General features: G+C 41.5%; 3 protein-coding genes across 4 annotated transcripts; 2 read left to right on the forward strand and 1 right to left on the reverse strand.

Annotated features, from left to right (window-relative positions):
• Positions 1–160: 160 nt before the first annotated feature.
• Positions 161–4,243, forward strand: idh3a (isocitrate dehydrogenase (NAD(+)) 3 catalytic subunit alpha). Of its 2 annotated transcripts, XM_086109891.1 has the most exons (12): positions 188–253; positions 585–650; positions 1,067–1,120; positions 1,214–1,297; positions 1,378–1,492; positions 1,939–2,126; positions 2,272–2,405; positions 2,490–2,592; positions 2,686–2,750; positions 3,258–3,342; positions 3,419–3,571; positions 3,646–4,243. In XM_086109891.1, the coding sequence occupies exons 1-12, from the start codon at positions 227–229 to the stop codon at positions 3,724–3,726; spliced, it is 1,155 nt and encodes a 384-aa protein (XP_085966017.1). In that variant the 5' UTR covers positions 188–226; the 3' UTR covers positions 3,727–4,243. The 2 variants fall into 2 exon arrangements, with proteins under 2 accessions (XP_085966018.1, XP_085966017.1); XM_086109892.1 differs by lacking the exon at positions 585–650 and having other exon boundaries at positions 161–253.
• A 1,269-nt stretch (positions 4,244–5,512) lies between these two features.
• On the forward strand, positions 5,513–11,173 carry dnaja (DnaJ heat shock protein family (Hsp40) member A). The gene is made up of 8 exons (XM_086108327.1): positions 5,513–5,642; positions 5,988–6,128; positions 8,415–8,589; positions 8,660–8,764; positions 8,844–9,071; positions 9,182–9,412; positions 9,504–9,604; positions 9,795–11,173. The coding sequence occupies exons 2-8, from the start codon at positions 5,997–5,999 to the stop codon at positions 10,008–10,010; spliced, it is 1,188 nt and encodes a 395-aa protein (XP_085964453.1). The 5' UTR covers positions 5,513–5,642; positions 5,988–5,996; the 3' UTR covers positions 10,011–11,173.
• On the reverse strand, positions 11,174–12,978 carry rps27l (ribosomal protein S27 like). Its single transcript, XM_086108330.1, has 4 exons — positions 12,818–12,978; positions 11,609–11,717; positions 11,432–11,542; positions 11,174–11,354 (listed from the first exon to the last, which is right to left on the reverse strand). Exons 1-4 carry the CDS (start codon positions 12,821–12,823, stop codon positions 11,326–11,328), a joined length of 255 nt encoding a protein of 84 aa, XP_085964456.1. The 5' UTR covers positions 12,824–12,978; the 3' UTR covers positions 11,174–11,325.
• Positions 12,979–13,007: the final 29 nt, after the last annotated feature.

The following is a 13,007-nucleotide window of genomic DNA, read 5'->3' on the forward strand; positions in this document are numbered from 1 at the left end:
GTGCAAAATGCAACAATAATATTTAATTTCACAAGAACGGATATATACACTATAAAATGTGCTTCAACCAATGCACTAATTATTGCGACTGGGTGTGCGAATTTATTTTATCGGTTTATTTTGAAAACGGAATCAAAACGGTTATCCTTTTGCTGTTTATGCGAACTTGACTAGTTGCCGGTTCTGTGCCGCATCGACCTTGGCATCTACTTGCTACTAGCTAAGCATGGCGGGCAATGCGTGGAGGTCAGCGGTGAGTACAAGAAACCCCAATTGTTTCAGAACTGTTTTATCATATGCGCAACCATTAACTCTCGATTACGCATTAGTGTCGGTTATTTTGTTGTCATGCTCTCGATTTCTCGAAAGACAGTAACTATCTGGCCACTTGGTGATTTTTTTTTGTCAGGCACGCCCTTGCTGTGGGTTACTATAGCAACCCACATTACATTTAAATCTATTATATTTGCGTAACCTGCCCTTTTTTGAACTATCCCCAAGCCAAAAATGATCGTGACAGATAATTGTCCGAATTACTTCCGCATCGAGGCTACAACTGTCCATGTAATGTTCCTCACCTGCAGATTGTTAACCTACTCAGAAAATGGAGTTTATCGATCAGTGGCCAGGATAAAATCAAGGCAGAGGAAGTAAGTTAATCTTAGTTATATATTAAGCAGTGTATTGCGTGTTTGAAGGAGAAAGACAAATCTAGTAGCTGCTTCGCATTTGCTAGCAATGTCTATAGCAAATAGGTAGGGGTTGTGTAGTTTGTTGGGCCACTTTCTATTGATTCCAAAATACGGATGCTAATTTGTGTTTCGAGCTTTTGGTACACCCTGTTGACACAATCGTGGCCTTAAATATATATTAGGCAGGAATCTTACTTTTTGAGTGTGTGTGCAATAATTATATAGCAATGAGTAGTGTGACTGTACATTTGTTTTGATACCGAACACCATATACATACTTACGAGCTGGTATTTTAGGTATTGTCTTTGACACACGGTGGCATTTGAGTATTTATACACTTCACCAAATATCTCATGTCTGTTGTGGTTGACAGGTTCAGCATGTGGCAGGAGCCCTGAGGAAAGAAACCAGGACATTCTCCCGCGGGGTATGTCACTCCCGTGGAGGATGACAATATTTGTGTGTTGGAATTTATTGGAAGTGTCATTTTATGACACTTTCCTTTTGACCTGCCTTTCAGATGCAAACTGTTACTTTGATCCCCGGCGATGGAATTGGACCAGAGATCTCCACTGCTGTCATGAAGATATTTGAAGCAGCCCAGGTTAGTACTGAAGAAGGACTTAATTAAACCCGTACTCTTACTCCTACAATCATTCCTATATTTTATGTGTTCCATTACAGGCACCCATTCAGTGGGAGGAGAGGAATGTTACAGCCATTAAAGGTCCTGGGGGAAAGTGGGTGATTCCTCCAGATGCCAAAGAGTCAATGGACAGAAACAAAATGGGTCTGAAAGGTAAGATAACATTGATTGCGATTACTTTACCATCGCTGACCACAACACTTGGGTCACCTGTATATTCTTACAAAATCCAATGAGGCTCAATTTAATTTATACTGCATGGTCAAAGTGTAAATGTTCAGCTTGGATAAAGCGCGTCAGTGCGAGCTTCTTGTCATTGAAATACACTGATAGGTGACATATACACTCTTGTAGGAAACACTAAAAAGCACCTGCTGTAAATCCACGCTACAAGAAGAGCATGTAAGATAGAAACGTGGTCTAGATTGCCTTCTTTTCAATCATTGAGGAGAAGAGTCAAAAGCAGAAAGTTTCAAGTCATAAAAATATAATAACCTGAAACTGCCGGCATAATAAAACACGAAACGCCAGCCATGATCGTGCCTCCTAAAGTGGCAGTTCAAGGGTCAAATAATGGTGAATGATTTTGTTGTCTACAGGTCCTTTGAAGACACCAATTGCTGCAGGTCACCCCTCTATGAATCTTCTCCTGAGGAAAACCTTTGACCTCTATTCCAACGTGCGCCCTTGTGTTTCCATTGAGGGCTACAAGACGCCCTACACGGACGTCAACCTTGTCACCATTCGGGAGAACACAGAGGGGGAATACAGTGGGATTGAACATGTGGTAAATGCCTTATATAAAATTATTTTAACCATTTGTTCTATTGACACTGTTTGTATTCCAACATTGAATTCAGGAGAACATCATATTTTATTTGAGTTTAGTCCAGAGTTTACTTTGTGATTGCTGAACGTGTGCGTATTTGCAGATCGTCGATGGAGTCGTGCAGAGTATTAAACTCATCACAGAGCAAGCTAGCCAACGCATTGCAGAGTATGCATTTGAATATGCAAGGAACAATAAGAGGACCAGTGTTACTGCTGTTCATAAGGCTAACATTATGTAAGTCACACTCGATCCAAATGACTACCGAAGGTAGATGTATACCTCACTGCATTGTTCATCAATCATCTCTGATGATATTAGGCGCATGTCAGATGGGCTCTTCCTCCGAAAATGCAGAGAGGCTGCCGAAAGGAACAAAGATATTAAATTTACTGAGATGTACTTGGATACTGTGTGCCTTAATGTAAGTCCCTGAGCACTTTTTTTCCAATAATTGTTTTTCTTTTCTTTTTTTTATCCTAACCCATTAGCACTGATGTTAATTCTCAATTTACAGATGGTGCAAGATCCTACACAGTTTGATATTCTGGTGATGCCAAATTTGTATGGAGACATTTTGAGGTAAAAAGATACACAATTTCCAATGTACAGGATATGCCAAATACATGTAGTGACAAATTGAAATTGCAGGGGGGAAAAAATGTAATCACAACATATTCAGCAATGCATTGGTACCATTCACATGTGCCCTCTAGTGGCTCCGAGCAGTATTGTAGGGATGAGATTTTTTTTTTTTAATTTTATTTTATTTTATGACATCACAGCAATCTGATTGGACGACAATGCCATGACAGACATCCATTTTCAATGGCGCTTATCCTCATTCGAGTCAATCACACCTGACATTGAAACTCGCTCCCAGTCAATCGTAGTGCACATGTAGACAAAAAGCACAGACTCACATCCATGGAAAATTTACTATCTTCATTTAAACGGACGCATGTATGATTTTACATTGCTGGATGATGTCAGAGTACCTGGAGAAACCCCACTCATGCAAACTCCGCACAGGAGGACTTTGTTGACGCATTAACAAGTAGGTATGTATGTGTTACTATTTACCCTCAGTGATCTTTGTGCTGGACTTATTGGAGGACTCGGAGTGACCCCCAGTGGAAACATCGGCACCAATGGTGTTGCCATTTTTGAGTCTGTATGTTCGCTCGAATTCTTCATACACTGTTTATTTAAAAGCAGTGTCAAAGATGATGAGAATTTTTTTTTTCCAGGTTCATGGAACTGCCCCGGATATCGCGGGGAAGGACATGGCCAACCCCACCGCCCTGCTGCTCAGCGCGGTCATGATGCTGCACCACATGGGCCTCCATGACCACGCAAAGAGGATCCAGACCGCCTGTTTCGACACCATTCGGGAAAAAAAGGTCAAGGTCGTCCTTTTTGCCAAGTTTTAACACCATGCGCACATGGTAACGCGGCTTTGTTTTCTGTGGTCTAGGTGCTCACCGGAGACCTCGGAGGGAAGTCAAAGTGCTCCGAATTCACGGAGGCAATATGTCAACGAGTGCGAGATCTCTAATAGTCTTAGTTCAGCGTGTGCCTCTTCTTTTTTTTTGCTCACACTTGAAACTACAACAGAAACTGTCTCAGGATTTGTAATCCTGAATATCTTAACTAGCTATTTTCTTCAGTTACATTTATTTTGTATTCAGTATGCATATTTAAGAGTAATATGAAGGGGACTGTTATTATGATGATGTTGGTGTGTCTATAACTGCTATAGTTTATATCTGACAATAGAACTACTTGAATTAAAGTCACGAGTTATTATTAATGTAAAAATAAATGATACCTTCAGATCATTATATAAGATTGACACCAAGACAGGAAAGGTTGATTTATGTTTTTGTTTTTTCCGCAGCTTTGTGTCAGATATTATGAATGTACTCTATTACATCATGAATGCCAACATGACATCAGAACTGTCTGACTTTATTCTTTGAGTTGAACAAATGTGTTTGTGTCTTATGACTGGTACTGGCTGTGTACAATATGTTGACATTTATGTTCACCAAAATAAACAGCCATTGTCATGACATCGTAGTTGATGTGGATGATTCAGTGATTTAAAATAGGGAGGTCAACAGCATCAGCGTGTCCTCTGTGATCGAGGTCTCATCAGGAGGTCACAAACAAATTTACATGTACTGTTTCCACGTTCCTAAAAAAGAAACATGCTCCATTGAGAGCTCAGATGGTATTTTAGGTCAGCAATGTGATGAGTGATGGGAGATTATCTAACCTACTGTTTGTTCTGTTGTTTTCATTTGGCAAAATTGGACCCAACTTAAAAGTTTTCGTACGCTGTCAGTCACGTTGGTTTTTGCTGCCAGAAATCTAGTTTGATTGTGTAACATTTGTACATTTTACATATGACATCCCATTCGAATTTTTCAGCTCATGTTTTGTCATTCATTATTAACTACACTTGGGTGACTTTCACAGATTGTTCCCTTATATGAAACCACAAGTTTCACTTCCTTCGCAGAGTTACAAAAATGGTTGCATGCTGTTTCTCAGTCAAATTTGGGCTGACTTAAGTCATGCATGTACATATGTCATAGGTTTTAAGTTAATGTTTCATTCCGTGCTCAATATTGACAACCCCCCCCCCCCAGCATTAAAGAACATAAGTAGACTTTGAAATGTACTTGAGTACAAAAACAAATATAGCTATGTTGAACATTTAGCAAAATAAGAAACTTTTGCACACAAAATAGTTCCTCTTCTTTGACATCATCGTACGTCACATTTGATTTCTAACCAAGGCTGAGCTAGCGATGGCTGAACACTTTGAATATTTTGCATTATCATCCTTCATGTTGCTGCTGCCTTTTGTTTTTACTGCCCGTTATGTCCCCAAGATACAGTATCAGTCAATCACTCCATCCATCCAGATCAATCAAGATCTTTTCCTTCTCCCCATTTACATAAAATGTAATTTGCGTTGCACATTTTGACAAAGGAAGGAGTGGAAAAATCCTCCTTCACAGATCACCCGTTTACAACTGTAGTAGATATAAAAAGTCATCAAATAACGAAATACTCCAGTACAGATAACTGGAGAATCTAAGTACAGTAACGGTAGTCGTCGTTAGTACCCACCACTGATATTACATTTCCGTCCACCCACTATATATATCCAAAAATGTTCACTCTATGTTAACTGAAAATTCTAACATGATCTAAATGTGAGTGTGAATTGTTTGTTTTGTTTTCATAATCAAATAACAAGAACGTTTCCATTTAAAAACAAAAATAGCGCAATTCATTCCGGGCTTCCGTACTCGATATCCTCCGGCCCATCCAACTCGATCTCTCCAGAAAGTTCCACGCTGAAGAGCAGCTATAAGGACCAGCCATCTTCCTAGGAACCGGCATTACTAAACGCAGACGCCACACTCGTCTCGAAGAAGACAATAAGCTCACCAGGAGGTAAATCGAGCGATGTTAAACGCTTTGTAGCTCTTTCGCGAATGTATTAATTCGCATTTTTCGGGGTTAGCACGGTGTTATACACGAGAAAGGCTAACGCACGTGATAACCGATAAAGACCAAAATGCTTTTAAAGGGCAAGTTGACTGCGACTAACTTCATTATAATATTATTTTATTCCCGTTATGCTATCACGTTCCGTTATTGATGTGTTATATGTGACTTTTTTTCTCTTTCAAAAAAGCGTTTTGGGTTCCCAAGCCTGGTTGGTTGCTAGCGTCAATGGTGTTGACTCACGTTAGCATGGCGACCACTTAACAACCAGGACTGTTTTTTCCCCCCAAGGCTGTCATCATGGTTCGCGAAACAGGCTACTACGATCTCCTTGGTGTGGGATCCAAAGCGTCTGCGGACGAAATAAAGAAAGCCTACAGGAAACTGGCACTAAAATATCACCCGGACAAGAACCCTAACGAGGGAGAGAAGGTGAGATCGGGCTAATTATAGACTCTTCGATTTTCTCTGTGGCCGCCGACGTGCTGTTAGGAATGTCCCCTTCTAATTTTACATCCTATGGAATGATCTGGTAGCTCCTCTTTCTATGTACAGTATGGACTGACCTATTAGCGCTATGATTCAGTCTGAAATACCACACGATATCATGACAAGTACTTATGCAAATCAAGACATTCGTCGTAAGCCCTGACGGAGCCGTTGTAAATGTTTAATAGTCAACATTCAAAATTTCAACCGCTGTTTTGCAAACTTGTCCACTATCACCTGAAAAAATACATAGATCTGCAAACACTGCCAAAAATGACAGATCTTTCATTTAATTCTGATTTTAAAAAGTGGAAACAGTTGCTCTGCAATACAGAATTTAAATTCCAAACAACTCACTCTAGATTGAGGATTCATTTGTCATAAATTAACAAAAGTGCAAAATTAAGCAGACAACTCATTTAAGTCTAGTCTTTGTTCAAAATAAATTGAAGTGCAAAATAATACAGGTTCAACTATTAATTAAGCATCACATTATCAAGTTGGAAAATAGGGCTGAGCGATCCAACCGAAAAATGCATCACAGTGGAGTCAGTATTTCATATCAGCTGGTGTTGATAAATATACATTTTTCTTTACCTGTTAAAAACAGTAAACAAAATGAAAAAGGTTAAAGATAAAATACAACCCTCCAGAGGAAAAATATAGATTACAAAAAAATCGGTCTTACAAGTACAAAAAAGTAGGTAACAGGTGAGTATAACGCTCAGTATAATATACTATTATGTTCCCTCTACTGTATTCACCATGAAAAATAGACCTTATTTTAATGCATTGAATAATGAAAGGTAAATGTGCATGATCTACCGCAATGGAGAAAGTCATCTTACCAATCAATTTGATGTATAATGTTGATACAAGACACTAACAACGTATGCTAAGCATTAATACAAACACAATTACATAAATTGCGTAATGGACATTTGAGAAGATTTATGTGGATGCATTTCACTTAGAAAAATGTCTGTCATGCAAGCCATTTACTTCATGTTCTCAAAACGGCCACGAGAGGGCGCCATTGACTGGTATTGGGAGCCTTTGCGTGAACGTGATAAGAAATAAGAAAACCTTTATTAGTCTCGCAATGGAGAAATTCCCATTTCACAGCAGCAAAGTTATGAAAGGAAGAAGTATAAACAACAACAAACAAACAAAACATAGGAGCTGCTGGAAAGGCAGCCACTCTCGCGGCGCCATTTTGAAGTCAAAATAACAAAAACAACACAACACACAGGACACAGACAGTCGTGCAATCTTCACCACTTTTCTGCATACACTTTGTTGTCTGAAGCAGGTCTAGATGAAAGAGGAGAGGATCAAAGTGTCCTTTCACCAGTGGATCAGAGATGTCATGCTGAAAATGTGCACACGTCTGCTACAAGCTAAGTTTTGAAAGCAAACACGAAGCTGTAGCGTCCATTGACGAAAAGAGATTAGTTCACTTCTCCTGTCCCACGTAATCCGCTTCAAACTCCAAGGCGCGACTCCCAGCTCCAAATCCGCATCGGCTCTCCGCGCTAACGCTCCTTTCTTCTCATCGTCGGCTCCTCAAGACTTACATCCATCCAGCCGCAGACCGTTCAACAGTCTGTGAAAAATGCTGCCCATTACAGGCGCAAGACACAAGCGCCCCGGGACTGTCCAGCAACGACAGTCAAATGGCGCCGACATTCCTCCAGTCAAAAACAGTGCCGGTATACCCATGCTGCCGAGAAGGCGCAACCACCAAGCACAGAGTCTCCTCCTTGATGAATGTCGTGGCCAGAAAATGCTGAAAAAAGTCCACATCAGGTCCACACGACGTAACAACAAACACAAAGTGACAAAACAAACACAAAAAAAATAAATAAAAAGCAAGGCTCATGAGAGCACTTGCTGACGGCTGCCTACTCGGGCGCCATCTTGACTTCGGACTCGCCCATCCCTAATAAAATGTAGAGTCAATATTTTTGGGAGCCACATAACATTATCCACAATAAATAATATAGGTCAAAGAAAACTACTCAAACAAGGATTACATTACAATGTGTTAAATTGAAAACTTGCCTGATTTATGGGGTGTGTGTCTTTGGTCAGAGCCTCGAGGGGGCAGAAGCAGGAGTGACTACATTCGAGTCTTGCTTGCAGTTAAAAAAAACTGCACAGTCCCCTATTAGCATTCAGAAGTGTTTTGGTGATGATATGTGATGCTCTTTTTTTCCCCTCCTGCAGTTCAAGCTTATATCGCAAGCATATGATGTGCTTTCGGATCCAAAAAAGAGAGATCTGTATGACCAAGGTGGGGAACAAGCAATTAAAGAAGGCGGCATGGGCGGAGGGTCATCTCCCATGGACATTTTCAACATGTTCTTTGGAGGTGGGGGAAGGATGCAGAGAGAGAGGAGAGGTAAGTTCTTAATTAAGATCTTAAAAAGAAACCGACCTCCAAGTGTCAACTCACACTGCCGACTTTTTAGGGAAGAACATTGTCCACCAGTTGAGTGTTACGCTGGAGGACATGTACAACGGCTCCACAAGGAAGCTGGCCCTCCAGAAGAATGTCATATGTGAAAAATGTGAAGGTATGCATTCCCTTTAGCATCTGTCATTCTGTTTTTGTCCGTCTGTAATCATTCACAAGTGCATTTTGTGTGCTTTCAGGCTATGGTGGTAAGAAAGGTGCCTTGGAGAAATGCTCCGGCTGTAAAGGAAGAGGAGTGCAGATCAAGGTGCAGCAGATAGGACCGGGCATGATTCAGCAAATTCAGAGCATGTGCGGAGATTGCCACGGGCAAGGCGAGTTGTTCAGCTCAAAGGACCGCTGCAAGAACTGCAATGGGCACAAAGTGGAACGCAAGAAGAAAATTCTTGAAGTCCACATTGACAAGGGTAATATACGTTACGTAGTGCAATTCAGCACATAGTCTTTTTCTACAATATGAATACTGGTAGCGTCCATCCAGTGGGACACAAACCAAGTGGATGATTTTTGACTGTAGGTATGAGAGACGGTCAGAAAATTACATTTCATGGCGAGGGCGACCAGGAGCCTGACTTGGAGCCCGGCGACGTCATCATCGTGCTGGACCAGAAGGAGCACAGCCTTTTCAAACGGAGCGACGATAACCTCACCATGACCATGAGCATCAAACTGGTGGAGGCCCTGTGTGGCTTCAAGAAGGCCATCAGCACTCTGGACGACAGAACGCTCCTCATCAGCTCGCAACCGGGTAAGCGAGCGCTCCCCACACACACATACTGCAAGTCTGACAGTCGCCCTTTTCGCCGCCACTAAGGTCTTTTTGTTTTCCCCGATTGAAGGTGAAGTTATAAAGAACAACGACACAAAGGTGATACAAAACGAAGGCATGCCAGTATACCGGAGCCCTTACGAAAAGGGACAACTCTTCATACAGTTCCAGGTGAGACCATCATTGCCACCGTGACCGCCAAACTAATTGTACTCAAATCCCGATTATATCAAACTAATGTGCTCCAGCCCCACAAAACCTTTTTTTGAATGCGCACAAAAGTCAAGCTACATTTACCAAAAAATAAAAATAAATCAATTTTAAGCTTGGGGTGTATGAATGATCATGCTGGACTGTACAGGTGGAGTTTCCTGAAAAACACTGGCTCCCGGAGCATCTCATGTTCCAGCTGGAAAGGCTGCTTCCCGCCAGGGAGGACGTGTTGATCGCCGATGACACGGAGGAGGTGGAGCTCTGCGAGGTGGATGAGCGCTCACGGCAGCGGAACTACGGCGGGGAAGCTTATGATGAAGACGAGGAGGGTCCCAGAGGTGGGGTGCAGTGTCAGACACAGTAGTCTGCCCCGCAGCGGACAAAATGCATAACCTGCCCCAGGGGCTGGTGCTTTTGTCACCGTGTTTCAACTGGTGGTGATTGAGCATCCCGCCCTAGTTTTAGGTTATTCCAGGAACCACTGAGATGGAAACATAACTTGACAGCCAAGTGGCACAGTTCAGTTGAGAAAAAACAACGGACCAGGCTTTTTTGGTTTCACCAGATTATTCCACAAGAAATGCTGACATAAATGACAGTGCATTCTATCTCGACCATCATCACTTTTTTAAGGCACACCGACCTACGCGACCAAAGGCTACTGAAATGTCGTGCAATGTGTTGTTGTGCAATAAGTTTTGCTGAGTTGCCACTGAACGGCCAAACAAAAATGCCATGTTGAATCTTTTTTTTTTCTACAAAAATATTTCCTAGGCACCAAGTGAAAGCCCCCCCCCCCCCCCAAACAATACGTAAGCTGTAACTGTATACATCTACGACTAAGACGTAAAGCATGGAGAGTCTCCATTGCTGAAATTCATGACTGCAGTCAATGAATGGCGCAATCGTTGCCAACAAGCCTCTTAAATGTCCACACGCTTGCCTTAACTTATATCCGTACAGCTAGCACGGGCAGGACAATCTCGTCGTTTATAGTTCAATAAAAGTTAACGTATGTGGCGCCTGAAAAGAAGAGGGCTCACAGATTTCCCTTGCAGCTTTTTGATATCTGCGAGACAGGGTTGCAGACACTGGTTTGTCAGCAATTGCCCAGTTCAGTCGCATCGCTCGGTGTGCGGCGGACCTCAAATTCCTCTTTCATGTTACAGTATTTCCATTTCCCATGTTACGAGCAAGCTGCCATAGGTCTCCAGCCACCACCGCAATCAAAGGCTGCTCTTAGGTAACGTTCTCATTTTTAGGACGGAACTTAAAATGTACTGAACTGTACCACTTGGTGAAAATATTGCTTTTATTTAATGCTCCTACAAATGGTTATGCAAGGTGTGTTTCTGTCATAAAAACACTATGTACCTGTTGCCGGTCTTTTCTATATGTTAACTTTCCCCAGACGGCTGTATTGTTAAGAAGTTTAAAGGACGACTTTGTATGCTTTCTGTGAAGGTCATTTCAGTCATAGCAAAAAAAAAAAAGTTTTATCAATAAAAGTCCCAGTGTGCTTCAAAATTGTTTCCACCTTTTAATTGACTTGCAAATCCATTGCATAAAAGGCATAATTGATAGCAAGCTTATAAAATCACAAACATGATTTTGTTCTCTGCATAGTGACATCTCAACCAGGGATTTAACAATGCACATCGTAGGAATAATGTTCCTTTTTAGTGCTGCTTCCTCCTGAAAGAACAACCTGTAAAGGAGAAGAAAAATTTGGGTTAAGCCTCAGATTTTGATGATATATTAAATAACTGCATGCTGGGGTTATACCTTCTGTGAGTCTGGCCTTTCCTCCTTTAGGCTGACACAACACTGTGGAGCATCCCACACACAGAACCACCGTTTGTGCATGACTGAACACAGTAGTGATCTTGTAGCAGCCTACAAAAGAACACGCATGAATGCATTTCTTCCTTACTAGTAAAATGTCACTCGTGCTATGCTTACCTGGACACTTCACATCCATAAAGTAGGAGTTTGGACTCTGAACAAGTCTTTTCTTTTTGTGTTGTCTTCTCTCATGTTCAATAGATGGTTGAAGGAGGTCTTTAGCCAACTAAAAGATACAACAGGTTATATCACTCCTGACGTGCTAACGATGTATTAACCGGTTATTGAGCAGCACATAGCTGCAGGAGTTAAATACTCGACATGAACATACTGCCAATAAAGATGACACGTTTTTTGGTAATTACAAGAGCACAGTGCATAATGCTCACTTGGCAAAATCTAGCAGAAGGCAAATCACTTGCTTAAAATATGTGTTGACAAGTGAAAAAAAGACAATGGATGTCATTGGAAGGCTGCAAAATGAAGCCGCCGTTGTCCAAAAACTACTAGCAAATGGTGTGGACATATTAAACCAGATTTGTATGGAAGCAGCGCACAATACTTTGTGTGGACAAAAACACAGCACCCCTAAAACCTGAGCCCAACTGGAAGTACGTTGGAGGGGCCAATATGGTTTGGTACAGCTATTCTACTTCAGGGCCTGGACGCATTACTATCAAATTAATCCACTCCACAAAGTACCGGTATTTATGACGATGTGGTGTCAATGTGGCTATTGATGGGGGCTGGGCCTAACAATCACCGTACTTTGAAAGTCAATCTTATGCTTTTAAAATGTCTTATTTTGACAAAAACTAAACATTTTATGAATACAATTCTGAAATTTGACAGTATTTACTGTTGACACATTCCTATTGTAAAAAGGCTAAGTACGTTTTAAGCTTCAAACAGGACGTTAAGAGCAGTGCCATCAATATTGAACCCAAATAGTCGCAATTCATTTCAACGGTTCGAAGGTTCAATTAGCCATTTTTAACATTGAAGGTTGGGCAATCGTCGTTGTGAAAGGAGGAAAAGAACGACGCAGACTAATTTCTGGACCACAAAACGATTCCCCTACGCGCTACTGATTTTCCAGCAAGTACACGACCCCCGCGCCTCGCGAAGCTAAAGCAGGGCTAGCTACAAACACAAGTAGGACACCATGTGCTTGTTCCCACTACGCGCACCACCTCGATGTTATTCAAGACGACGCATGTCTTTCGCTTCCTGTGTGACAACTGCTTTATTACACGCTCGTACGTGAAGCGTTGCATTGAAGAAAATAAAAGAAAAACTAGGGCGCGTTTAAAGTTATTAACTTACAGGCATCTCGCCGTGCTGGCGTTGTCTACGTTGGCTTCTTCTCGGCGGTGGCGGTGGACACCAATTGGGAGCAACGGGGATTATCACCGAGCAGTTATTACGCTACTTATAAAGTGATTGCAATCCATCAGGAAATACAGGATAAAAGTCCATGAGTATTTAAAATGGTTTAATAATTAATTTATAACAC

The sequence above is a fragment of the Hippocampus guttulatus genome, chromosome 4 (assembly GCF_054856545.1).
Source record: "Hippocampus guttulatus isolate MCC_2025c chromosome 4, RoL_Hgut_1.0, whole genome shotgun sequence".
Lineage (NCBI taxonomy): Eukaryota > Metazoa > Chordata > Actinopteri > Syngnathiformes > Syngnathidae > Hippocampus > Hippocampus guttulatus.